The sequence below is a fragment of the Lacerta agilis genome, chromosome 6 (assembly GCF_009819535.1).
Source record: "Lacerta agilis isolate rLacAgi1 chromosome 6, rLacAgi1.pri, whole genome shotgun sequence".
Classification (NCBI taxonomy): Eukaryota; Metazoa; Chordata; class Lepidosauria; order Squamata; family Lacertidae; genus Lacerta; species Lacerta agilis.
Window position 1 is genome coordinate 64035501 of NC_046317.1, and position 12865 is coordinate 64048365.

Here is a 12865-nt window from a genome sequence, read left to right on the forward strand (position 1 = left end):
AGCAATATGCATCATGACGTGGCTTGGTTTCTGAGTGTGTTAATAGTGCAGGCATGGGGGTAGTGCATTGAGAAATCTTTCTTAGAGTTTCAGGTTGAGCTATCTGATCTTCTGGTTTCTTCAAGTCCAGTGAGGTGGCATTCTATGAACTTGCATTCCTTAAGCATGTAGGACTGTGCCTACTGCATTCTGTGTCTTAGAGAATGTGAGATCACCCGAGGAAGCCATTGGGCCTTTCCTTCACCCTAGAAGAGCCCACAGAGCACATTAATCTAATACTTTTTAAGGGTTTCTTGAAAAGACCATCTTTTATCTCTTTTGACTCCCTGTGTCCTGAGCTGAATGTTGTGCATAGCATATGGAATGTAGAAGCATTTAGGATTTTGATCCTTTTAAGGTATGATGCTATTCTGCAGATCCACTGACTGAGGGGTATTCGAAAATGTGGCTTTATCAGCAGAGATGGAGTTACCAGCATGGTATGGTAACTCCCAATGACAGTAGTGGAGTTTTCCACTAGCTTGTCTGTAGTCCTGGTGTATGACAGGGGTGAACATAGGATTGTGTGGCTCACTGTGTTTCTCCTCCATTATTATAAGGGTTTAAAACTTGCTGTTTAAAAATAATGGGGGAAAGGTGGCGTAAGGAATGTGGAACAATATTCTTGTAGGATGGAGAATTAAATCTCTATAACTTTGCTACAGCAGAAGGATGACTCAGAATGTACTCAATTTGAATCCATACAGCTAAACATCAGTACCTCCATCTGTTAATAATTGGTTACATGAGAAGTTTATTTGGTTATATTCATAAATAAGCATGCAATATATAAATGAACATCACAACCAATGTTGTCCAAAACATTCGGAGCCGGCCAGGTTGGTGAAGGCTGCTGTGTAGCATAAACGCATTCCAAACAGATCTGAAACACTGTTAACTGTTTTGGATGACAACAACAACAAGTTTATTATTTATACCCCGCCCATGCTGGCTGGGGCTGATGGGAGTTGTAGTCCAAAACATCTGGAAGGGCTAAGTTGGCGAAGGCTGCCATGAGGAAATAGCAAACATCTGCAAGACCATAACCACAACCATCCAAAACAAGTCAAGCTTAAAACTCATCCTATTGCTTTCAGTAGGACTTGGTCAGCACTGACATTTGCTGGATTGTGCCCAAAGTTCTTTCAAGGTGTAAACTAAACTTTGCTCTATTTTTTAAAAAACGAAAAAGCACCACAATACGGAATAATTAAGCCTAATCAATACTGTACGCTTTCCTTGATTCAAGAAAAGCATTCCGCGATTGCTAATTCTGCTCATTCATTCTTGCAGGGTTTCAACTCCCCGCAGGAGTTCATCGCCACACAGGGGCCCCTGAAAAAAACCCTGGATGATTTCTGGCGGCTCGTCTGGGAGCAGCACATCTGCACCATTGTCATGCTGACCGTGGGCATGGAGAATGGACGAGTAGGTCTGATGGAAGCCCCTACTGTAGGGGCAGGGCCCCCTTTTTCAACCCATAGGCCTCTTTCCCTTCTTGGCCAACTTCCAGGGGCCACATGGCAGAGGTGGGCGGGGCTAGAAGCAGAAGCAGGTGGAGCAATCAATGTTAATTTACTCTTGCGCCCTTCCCTATCCCCCACCCCAACAAACAAGAAGCAGAAATGCATATTCTAGCCAAGTAGAAAAACACAAAGCATGACACACGAGAACTGAGAGAAGGGACTGGCCTGGGGAAAGATCTGGGGATGGGGGGCCAGATAAAGAAACATGGAGGGCCACATTCAGCCCCTGGCCTGAGGTTCCACATCCCTGCCCTACTGTATATGGTCTAGAGAACAAGAGTTTTGCGGCGTGGTAGCATCAGTGCCCCTCGCACAGGCAGTGGGAGAGTCTTGATGGCCACTCGGCACCAATACTTCTTTCCATCAGTATTCTCATAGGCCTGTTGCTTTATATCTAGTGGAAGGGAATTCTGAGGGCCAAAAGTAGATACTATATGAAAATGTGTGTAACAAAAAAAAAAATGTAAAGCAGACTTGGGAGGCTTTTTATCTTGAGTGAAGGATCAGTGCCTCACCCTTTACCCACCAGCCATTTCCCCACTCAAAATCATCCCCAGCAGTTTCTGCCCCCTCCCCGGGAGGCAGAAAAGCATGATAACAATTGAGATCTTATGTATATAAGCTAAGAGTCCAGCATTTCTGTTTGCCTGAGTTAACATCTTTTTGCGGGTGGTAGCTGATCAAAAATTTATAAACTTTTCTTAAATAATGAATGTTAAGGGGAAAAAACAAATTAAAGGCTACATGATTAAAATTAGAAGAGCCTATTGGCCAATGGGAATACTCAGAAGTATAGGAACGATTTATCATTGCGTGCCAGCTGAAGAGAAAGTTGTATTAAGTTAACGACTGCAGTATATTACTCCTACAAGTTGACACATAATCATAGCCCAGTGTGCAGGAAATGTGGGACTGATGCTGGTTTTGCTTCATGGTAAAGATCTATGGGAGAGAGAAAATAATGAAAGCAATTTTATTGCTACTGCTGCTATTGTATCCTGCTGTGCCTCCAAAACAAGAGCCCAGGACAGCTAACGATGATCAAACCACTGCTACAAGTTGCCAAATATAACTAGAAAATATCCATAAAACTGACTGATCAGCACAAAACAATCTGCAACTGGTATTAAAACAATCTAATTTAATCATTCATTTAAACAGTGACATAATAACAAGCTAAGATTTGTAACTCAATCCCATTCTTTTTATTTATTTTTGCTGTGCTGCTTACTCACACAAAAATGCCGAGGCCAAAAGAGGGAGAACTCCTCCCATCTTGTGTGGTTACTTTTAACAAGCATGCTGTACACAGGAGTGCAGATAGAGACTCCAAAACACGGTGGAAGTGGTTGCGTGGCCAGGCAAAGTCCCCCCGTACCCCGGGGCAGCCCCTGAGGGAATAATGACTCATGACAATGTTCTATGGGATTAAATTGGCCACAACTTTATTAATATTTCAGATGTAGGAAGACCTTGGCTCAGACATTGGGGGTTTATCCTTCCCAGCCCCCCAGCCGTGGTTCTGAGTAACTTCAGGGTTATCCAGCATGATTGGGAAGTGGGCTAGTCTGGAGAACATATATTCAAGCAGATAGCCCACCCCCCTATGTTCGCTGCCGCTGGAAGGGGAGGGCAGTGACGACCCTGGGCGTTTGGTCAATGCCTCCCCCTGAGACCCCTTTAATGGGAACCCTGTTATCGCCGCTGCAATGGGGGCGGGGGTCACCGCCCCACGCCCCCCGATCCTGTAAATGACTAAAGGATTCAGCCCAAGGCCTGCAACCGCCAAAGTTGTGACAAATTGCTATGGGAAAGGTGAAACCTGCCAATGCAGGGAAATTCCTTTCTAGCCCTTCAACAGCGACCTTGTCATAGCAGCGCCTGCGTGGCTGTGTGGCTGTGGAAAAAAGGTGGTTAAACCTGCAAATTAAGCATCAATTGAGGGAGTGGAGGGTGTGGAAGCTCTGAATCCAACGGCCGCTTCCCAGGTATGACTCAAGTTCTATTGTGTGTACTGTATAGCAGTGTTTTTCAACCAGTGTTCCACGGCACACTAGTGTGCCGCGAGATGTTGCCTGGTGTGCCGTGGGGAATATTGAAAAATTACTTTATATATAGTCAATATAGGCACAGAGTTAAATTTTTTAACATTTTCTAATGGTGGTGTGCCTCATGATTTTTTTCATGAAACAAGTGTGCCTTTGCCCCAAAAAGGTTGAAAAACACTGCTCTATAGTCCCTCCTTCTACCTGGCCAACCCCCCTGGCAACACCTCCCCAGCCAGGATTGGGCGGCTGCTAGAGTAGGTGGAGTCCACAGGTATCCCAACCTGGGAAGGCGAAGCCAAACCAACTGCCAGGAGCTGCCACCGCGATCCAACGGGTCTCCCCGCAACCTCGCAACATGCGCACCCCATTTGATGTGGGGAATGCTCATTTTGACATTTCTGCATTCCAAGCTGTTTGTTTTCAGGGGAAATAGTATGTGTTGTGCACAGCGCTGTAGTATCCACCAAGCACGTTGCACAAGGAAACAAGGCTCCCATTTCCTTTGAAAATGTTAATTGCAGTTCCATCTCCCTTGATAGGTGCTATGTGAATACTACTGGCCCTCGGACACTTCTCCTACCTCTTTTGGGCAGATCAGCATCCACCTGCTCGCTCAGAATTTTGCAGATGAGTGGACTACACGGGAGTTCAAGCTCCAGCATGTGAGTAGGACACCAGAAACACCCCATGGCACCTCCCAATAATCTTGCCCAATCAGAAATGCAGATATAATATAAACTGCAGCGTTGTGGTGCTCCAGGGAATCCTAATGACTGGAAACAAGGCAAAGCTCTTATCTTTTGTAGATGGTTGAGAAAATCTGGAATAAAGAGTGCATCCTTCATAAGCTTGTGGACCAGCTTTCTTGGTTGTCGTATCCAAAATCAGCAGAAGCCTATGTCATGCAGTTCCATGGCAGGTGCTCCCTCTGTTGCAATTTCAGGTTTAGGACTTTGCCTGAGCTGCTTCTGTGGGCACTAATGTGGGCATCTCTTATCACACAGGAAGGGCTAAACATGGAAAGGAGAGTGACCCACCTGCACTACACAGCATGGCCTAATCATGGCGTTCCTGAGTCCACAGCTTCCATTATTGCTTTTATAGAGCTGGTGCGAGCACACATGCAGGGTGCAAAGGAATCTGGGCCTACACTGGTACACTGCAGGTAAGTTTCAGACAATCCACTTGGCTGGTTATCACTACCAGAATCTGCAAAGGCAACGAAACATCACGAAAAGTGCGGGGCACCACTCCCTAGCGTGCACGCGCCCTGATGTCATGAAGCACGCGCAGCATCCAGAAGGGAGTGCGCATGTGCGGACATGTGCACTCCACCCAAGATGCCAGGCGCGAGCACAGTGGTGGCAACTTTTAAGGCTGCAGCGCACGAAGCACAGACAGGCGTCTGTGCTGCTGCTCGCGCGCTGCAGCCTTAAAAGTTGCCGCCGACGCACGGAAGGGGTGGTGGGCAGTGGCTTGGGAGTGTGGGGGGTGGCGCTGAGTGTCACTCTCCCCCCAGGCTGGCACCTGGGGCACTCTGCCCCCATCGCCCCCCCTCGGTACGCCACTGCCCCTGACCATTAGGTCCAGTCGTGTCCGACTCTGGGATTGCGGCGCTCATCTCGCGTTACTGGCCGAGGGAGCCGGCGTACAGCTTCCGGGTCATGTGGCCAGCATGACAAGCCACTTCTGGCAAACCGGAGCAGCGCACAGAAATGCCGTTTACCTTCCTGCCGGAGCGGTACCTATTTATCTACTTGCACTTTTGGTGTGCTTTCGAACTGCTAGGTTGGCAGGAGCAGGAGCTCACCCCGTCGCAGGGATTCGAACCGCCGACCTTCTGATCAGCAGGCCCTAGGGTCTGTGGTTTAACCCACAGCGCCACCCACATCCCTACCGCCACCTGTGGTAGGGTGGCGGTAGGGAATGAAGGCCTCCAAGGTGAGCTGTGTGAAAGAGCCTCTTCTTTCCCTGTATTATTGCAGTGCAGGTGTGGGACGCACCGGGACTTTCGTTGCTCTGGATCGGCTCCTGCAGCAGCTGAAGTACGAGAAGGTGGTGGATGTGTTCAACACCATTTACAGCCTGCGGATGAACCGCCACCGGATGATTCAGACACTGGTGAGAAACTCAGAGCTGCCTCTCAGGTCGCTGGTTGCCCTGACATGGGAATCACTCAGTGACACAAGATGGCTTTGCCCTTTCTGCTGGGTATTTGTGGCCAGTGCGGAGGGATGGAGAAGATGCCAGAGGCACAATGGGCAATAGAAACTAGAAGGAACAGCAGTAAGGGGCCGGGGGGGGGGGGGGGCAAGAGCAGGAGCAGCCAACCTCCTGGAGTCCATAAGCACATTGGCAAACCAGAGAAGCTGTTGTTGGCAACACGCACACAGACACACACAAACACACTGCAACCAAGAGCACATGGCAAACTGTTCTAGTGGCTACAAGAAAATGCTTCTTTCAAGCCGAATTTCAGTGAGGGGATAGGATCCTTTGGGCATCCTCTATGGGCATGTGGAGAAGCAAATGAACAAAATGGGCTGCTCCTGAAAAATAAGCATAGGATGATGTACAAGCATTGGCTGTCAACCAATTTCATAGAATCATAGAATTATAGAGTTGGAAGAGACCACAAGGGCCATCCAGTCCAACCCCCTGTCAAGCAGGAAACACCATCAAAGCATTCCTGACAGATGGCTGTCAAGCCTCCGCTTAAAGACCTCCAAAGAAGGAGACTCCACCACACTCCTTGGCAGCAAATTCCACTGTTTGCAAGCAGCTTCTTCTTTATTTTATTTATAGAGGCTGTAGAAAGATCAGCTTGCGTTAGTCGGCACTAGGATGTTGCTGAGGAAGTATTCCAGACAATTGCCCTTTTAGTTCATTGGTTCATTAAGCATGCTCCATAAGCTACAGTACATACACAGAGTGTGCCTCCAGCCTGTCACTACTTTGCAGGAGGGCTTCAAACACACACCTGATCTTTAGGTTTGTGCAGTTAAAGCAGATTAAAGGGCTCTGTTGTGCTTGCACAACAAGTTCACTTAAAAAATAATAATTGGGCTTTTTGCTGTTTAGAAAGTGGCAGGGAAATGCATTTAAAATGGATAAAATAGGATCTAGTCAAACGTCTGTGTGAGTTTTGTGCAAGCAAATTGGGATGAATGCTGAATAAATGGGTCATCTGGAGGGGCCCAGACATTATTTGGCATATGCCTAGCTACATGGTGGGGTTGCTAAGTTGTCATTGAAGGGCAAAGGGTGAGGACTTGAATGCTCTAGCAAGTCAGTGCCAGTTCAGGAATAGAGGCCTGAAGCTCCCAGTGGCACATTATAATGATTAGACCTGGTTGCCTTTCTCTTTCAAGGTGCACTGCAGTGCTTTCAGGGTCTCTGTGTGCATAAAATGTGTGCTCTTCTCTTTCAGGGGCAGTACATCTTCCTGCACAACTGCATCTTAGAGAAGATCTCTGAAGACCCACAGATTGGCCTGTCTGGAGTGGAGCTGTAAGTTTATACCTAATTTCCATTTCCACACCAGTGGAATGCATAGTTTTCTCCTCTAAGCCACCCCCCCCCTGCTTAACATAGTTATTGTCCCCAGCAATGAGGCTACTCCTTCTTCCCCACCCATATGTGCAAACATTACTGGATCAGAGCTAGCACAAGTATAATGCAAAGGGGGGGGGACCTGTTTGTTTCATCTGGAAAGGTCTATAGGGACCAGCAACCAGGGCGCCACACTCATTGCGAATAGGCACAGCCTGCCTCAAATAGCAGCAGTGGCTTCTTGTTCAGTAGGAGTTGCAAGAAGTCTCCTGGGACCACAGTGTCTTGTTCTCTTTTCAATGCAGCTGTGCCATCAGCTCATGCTAGAGGGATATTGAATGGGAAAGTTGAATAATTAAACCCGTCTCTCCCGTTTTCTCAAGCTCCCATCCAGTCCCTCTCAAGAACTTCGTTCAGCACCACGCAAAGAACAGTTCCAAGTCCAACACTGGCTTCCTAAGGGAATATGAGGTAAGAAGTTGGCACACAGGGACGATGGGTTTTAAGGGTGCTCCAGCTCCACATGCTATGTGGGTGGCCAGATTGGGCGGCCTCAGAGATGCACGACTATCACTATGAGGACAGCTCAGGCTCAAGCAGGACTTCCACTCCCCTTGGCACATACACTTCATCTGGTTGAACACAAAGCTGAGGCCACACACCTTACCAAAGAGTATAATATGTCATCCAGAAGTAGTGGAACTCCCTCTTGTCTGCTTCCTCTTGGTTCAGCGCCACAGACCCCAATGCAACAGGTAGCCTGAGTGCTGGAGATCTACCACCTAGTTTATTAGGGCTGGTTCATCCATGCAGCTTCAAGTGGGCTGATGTTCATGTGAAGATGAGCCACTGCAGACTGAACATCCCAGAGAGAAGTCTCATAACACCTCAGAGACAAGACTTTTCATGGGAACCTTGTTGGATAGGATTGCCAACCCTTGCCCTGGAAACTTTATTTAAATCTTGCATTGAAGCAAGAGAATAGTAGTTATTCAGCCTTTCTCTCCCTGTACTTGCCATTCTCAGCACATGGCTTCTTCCAAAGACTCTTGGGAACTGTAATTGTTCAGGGTGCTGGGAACTGTAGCTCTGGAGTAAACTACCTGTGATGGCCTGGGACTCGGGCTCGGACTCAGAACCGGAGGAGGCTCAGTCTGCGTCGGATACTCTGCCGCAGGCATCAGCTGAACCTAGTCTGGGGCCTGATCCTGAAGAGCCTCAGTCTGCTCAGGTTCCCCTGCTGGGCTGAGTCAGGGACCTGAGCCTGTCCTGGGTCCAGGTGCTGAGGATACCTCATTGCAGTAAGCTGGGCCATCAGAGGCTGAGGTGGCCCCTGGGTCTAGTAACCCTCCGGTGTCTCCTGAGCTGCAGAGACTAAGGGCTGAGAGAAGGAGGGACCTGAGTACTCGCAGGAGGAGTGCTCGCCTTCAGGCGAGGCAGGGTGGTGAGTCATCGGGGGATCGGGATCGGCCATTACCTCGGCAGAGATAAAAGGGCGGTCAGATCCCACCCCAGGTTGCGGGAGCAACATTGCTGCTTGCCAGATCCTGCCTGTGTTCCTGTTCCTGCCTGGATTCCTGCCCTGCACCCTGCCTCGACTTCTTCAGACTGACCCCTTGTTGACTCCTTGGACTTCAGACTGGACTTGGACGTTGCCTCTTGCATTACCCTCGGGACCAGCACACTACATTCCCAGGGTTCTTTAAATGCGCTGTAAGTGCTTGGTGTGGTTGTTAACCAAGTGTGCTATGGAAAAGAGAAGGAAAATATTGACGGATCACTGTAGAACCTTAGGGCCAAACTACAGCTTTCACACAACCATGTGCATCTTTTCCCCAGCAATGTATAAAACTGAAAGCAGTTCCAAAACTTCAAGTTTCAGCAGAGATATATCCCTGTCTTTCACCCCAAGTGGAAAAGGGCACGAAGTGACGGTATTAAGCAGTTCCTCTCATTCTGTCTCCACTGCAAACCACAGCCTCAGAGACCGCTGTGAAAATATACATCCAGCTGCATGTAGCATGTAGTTAACACTTTGGAATGAGTGTTTTGAAGATCTCTGCATTAGCAGATTAAAGTACTTAGTTTGAAGAACCCCACCATTGGCTCTGGGGTCAGCGATCCTGCATGCTCTGGGGTCAGCGATCCTGCATGCTCAATCAACCTATCTCTCTGTCTCTCTCTCTCTTCTACTTTGCTTCTCCCCATCAGCAGATGCTCCTGGAGGCTGCCAAAGAGGAAGTCAATTCAGCAGTACCACTTTCTAGCAGTGGCAACCAACAGATCAACCTTCCCTCAAGCAAGAACTCTTGTGAGTAACGGGTTTTGTGGTTAGTATTGTTGTTGTGCATGACTTATGGGTGGGGCATAAGGCGCTGAGCTGAAATTCTGCTGCGCAGGACTGAGCTGTGCCTGACGCAGTGTGTCACCCTACCCTCCACCTTCTCACAAAGGCTGTTTTGCAGACGATCGCTCAAAAGTGAAGTTCTCGCAGCTGGATCGAGATCCCTTCTCGGACCTCACGAATGTCTGGCTCATCCCTGTGAGTCCACCATGAATTTCATTCCCCTCTTTCTGGTCCTCTGTTGTTGCCTCCATGTGTCTTTGCTGCACTCCTATAGAAGGGATCAGTTGCTTGTGTCACTGCTTTGAGGGGTTTTTTCCTTTTGCAATCAAGAGGTGTATATACTTTTTAATGAAATGTTATGAAATAAATGTATGTGCTTTTCGTTGCTTTGGTGAGAGAGAAAAGGCTAGGTCATAACAAGTACAACTCAACTGCTGTCAAGCTGTGAGACGGTAACAAGTGGATTCTGCGATCCTAGCTGTTCCTTGGCTCAGTATTTAAGAACATAGACAAGAGTGTGGCAAACAAAGCACTCACATCTCTGGATGACTAAAAGCAGGGCATTATTGAGGACACTATTAGAAATCAAAATAATATTGATAAACTGGAGAGTTGGGACAAAATGTACAGGTGTAGAAGGAATGCCACTTCAAGGGAAATAAGCCCAAGTGTGCAAAAACTACTCAATAAATAGTGATTTCTTAGAATCATAGAGTTGGAAGGAACCATGAGGGTCATGTTGTCCAACCCCCTGCATTGCAGGAATATTTTTGCCCGTGGGGATCGAATCCATGACCCTGAGATTAAAAGTCTCATGTTTTACCGATTAACCTATTGCAGCACCTGAAATCAATACAAAACCTGCTAAAGTGCCACTGTGCAAAAATGGCACTTTTTGAGGTTCCATTGGCAAAAGTATTTTCTGAGACAAAGGAGGGCCAAGCACACGACGACTGGTTACAGATAATTGTTAAGTAATAACAGTACGTAAAAGTGAATAGTGCATTGTGGGGACTTTATGACTAGCCTGCCAGTGGTGGGTATAGGAGATAATACAGTGGAAGAAGATGGAGAGCTGACTTCCGGATGAGGGATACAGCAAGTAAATTTCAAATGTAAATACCTTGTTTGGGAATCTATATAGCAGCAAGTTTGGGAATCATTGACCTGGGCCAGCCTTCTTTAACCTGGTACTCTCCAGATTTGTTGGGCTACAACAGGGGTCAGCAAACTTTTTCAGCAGTGGGCCGGTCCACTGTCCCACAGACCTTGTGGGGGGCCGGACTATATTTTTTTAGGGGGGAATGAATGAATTTTTATGCCCCACAAATAACCCAGAGATGCATTTTAAATAAAAGGACACATTCTACTTATGTAAAAACACGCTGATTCCTGGACTGTCCGCAGGCTGGATTTAGAAGGTGATTGGGCCGGATCCAGCCCCGGTCCTTAGTTTGCCTACCCATGGGCTACAACAGGCTTCCTCAAACTCAGCCCTCCAGATGTTTTGAGACTACAGTTCCCATCATCCCTGACCACTGGTCCTGCTAGCTAGGAATCATGGGAGTTGTAGGCCAAAAACATCTGGAGGGCCAAGTTTGAGGAAGCCTGGGCTACAACTTCCATCAGCCCCAGCCAGCATGGCCAAATGTAAGAACACCAGGTTGGAACAGGCTGACCTCGACAATCTATTAAGGTAGTTTAGTTCACAAAATTCCCTGATTATCAACACCAAGAAATCTAGTCTAAGACAAGTACTTAAAGAAAGAAAATATGATTTCATTTCACCCTCTGATCCGTCACTAAAGATGCAAGCAACTCCTGGTGCCTCATCTCCAACTAACTTTCCGTGGGAGAATAAGCCAGTTACAGATACCATAACCTGCAACTTACTCCTGTAGCTAGGATATGCCTTATTCAAGCTTAGACCAGGCTTATCTTCTGCTGCTGGCACTTGGCTAACTCTGCTAAATGACACTCTGTTTTTCCTTTTCTTTTGGCAGGGCTGTAACTCGGCCAAGGACTATATAGCTATTGAAGGACCTGACAAACTGGCCCTGGAGGAATTCTGGGGGCTGGTCTGGGAACAAGGAGTCCATACCATCATCACTCTACTACCTGGACAGACGAACAGCAGCACCGTAAGATCCACATTATGCATTATGCAGATCAGGGCCGTCTCGTCCATAGGGGCTGGTGGCGCGGCGCACCAGGGCGCCGGGGCCCCCAGGGGCGCCCCCATGAGCCCGCTAGCATACCGGGCTCCCCCTCACCAACCCACCACCGCCCCCAAGCCGGTGGGCGGGCCGGCTGCAAGCCGGCCGTCCTCGCCTCCCGGAGCCCCAGTTGGAGCGCTGGAAGGGCGCGCAAAGCCCCGCGCCGATCCAGCGCCACGCCCCTCATCCCCCACTCGCCCACCCCCCCTCCTGAGGGGCGGCCAGTGCGGGAGGGAAGCGGGTGGAGAGACGGCATGCCGGGGGCGCTGAGGGATTGCCGTGCCACAGTGGCCGATCCCTCTAAGACTGCCCTGATGCAGATCCACAGAATTATCGAGGCAGGTCCTTGTGGGATAGCTGCAATCACTGGGGCCATAGCACAGAACTATGGGACAGGTTCAGTTTGGGTGCCTGGAATTGAGAGCTGTGCCGTTTAGAATCCTGGCTGTGTAAGAACTGCTTTTCCACAAGTGGTTCCCATGTAACTGGCTATATCTGAATGGGGTGGCACCATGTGGTCAGGGCAAATGTTACTGCAACTACAACCCCTATTTTTTATGTGTGTATGTGTAGGCTCCAGACAACTCGTGCTGGCCCTCTGAGGGTGAACCTGTGTGCACAGAGACTTTGACCATACAGCAAGGCCCAGAGAAGGTTGTTTCAGGATGGCCATGCACTCAGCTGAGATTGAAATATGTACGTGAGTTGGGAATAGTGGGGGGAAGCCATGGAGCCGTGGGCAAGGGCAAGAAGAACAATGAAGCAATATCATTGGGCATGTGTGTTTTGCGGGGAGTGTTGATTGGAGAACTCCTTGTCATCATAGCTAAGCTTTTAAGCTACACAGAATTCTTCATTTGTGCATTGGCCTGCCCTCTACACTGCATTCCCAAACAGTTGCTAGATCGATTGTCATAATATCTTTCTAACTTTGTCAGGAGAAAAAAGCCAAGGAGAGACTGCTGCAACGGTTCCGGTTCCCTTTGGGGGAAGGAGAGGAATTTCCAGACCCTGAGATCCTGGTGGGCTTCCTCACCACTGTCAGGCAACTGGTGCCATATCGGAAAAGAACAAATCCCTTGGTCCTGCATTGCAAGTAAGGCCCTGCCTCTCCATGCCTGGCATCCTTGGGCTCTT

At 48.5% G+C, this 12865-nt stretch overlaps 1 protein-coding gene across 2 annotated transcripts in view; it reads left to right on the forward strand.

Annotated features, from left to right (window-relative positions):
• LOC117048808 (receptor-type tyrosine-protein phosphatase V-like) overlaps positions 1-12865 on the forward strand; it is a 57269-nt gene that overhangs the window by 39633 nt on the left and 4771 nt on the right. The window contains exons 25-35 of one of the 2 annotated variants that reach the window (XM_033153109.1): positions 1333-1467; positions 4153-4275; positions 4618-4778; positions 5599-5734; positions 7044-7123; positions 7549-7636; positions 9377-9476; positions 9631-9707; positions 11516-11653; positions 12302-12424; positions 12667-12824. In XM_033153109.1, coding sequence (XP_033009000.1) covers positions 1333-1467; positions 4153-4275; positions 4618-4778; positions 5599-5734; positions 7044-7123; positions 7549-7636; positions 9377-9476; positions 9631-9707; positions 11516-11653; positions 12302-12424; positions 12667-12824 — 1319 coding nt within the window. The remainder of the gene's footprint in view (positions 1-1332; positions 1468-4152; positions 4276-4617; positions 4779-5598; positions 5735-7043; positions 7124-7548; positions 7637-9376; positions 9477-9630; positions 9708-11515; positions 11654-12301; positions 12425-12666; positions 12825-12865) is intronic. The other variant, XM_033153110.1, reaches the window with a different exon arrangement.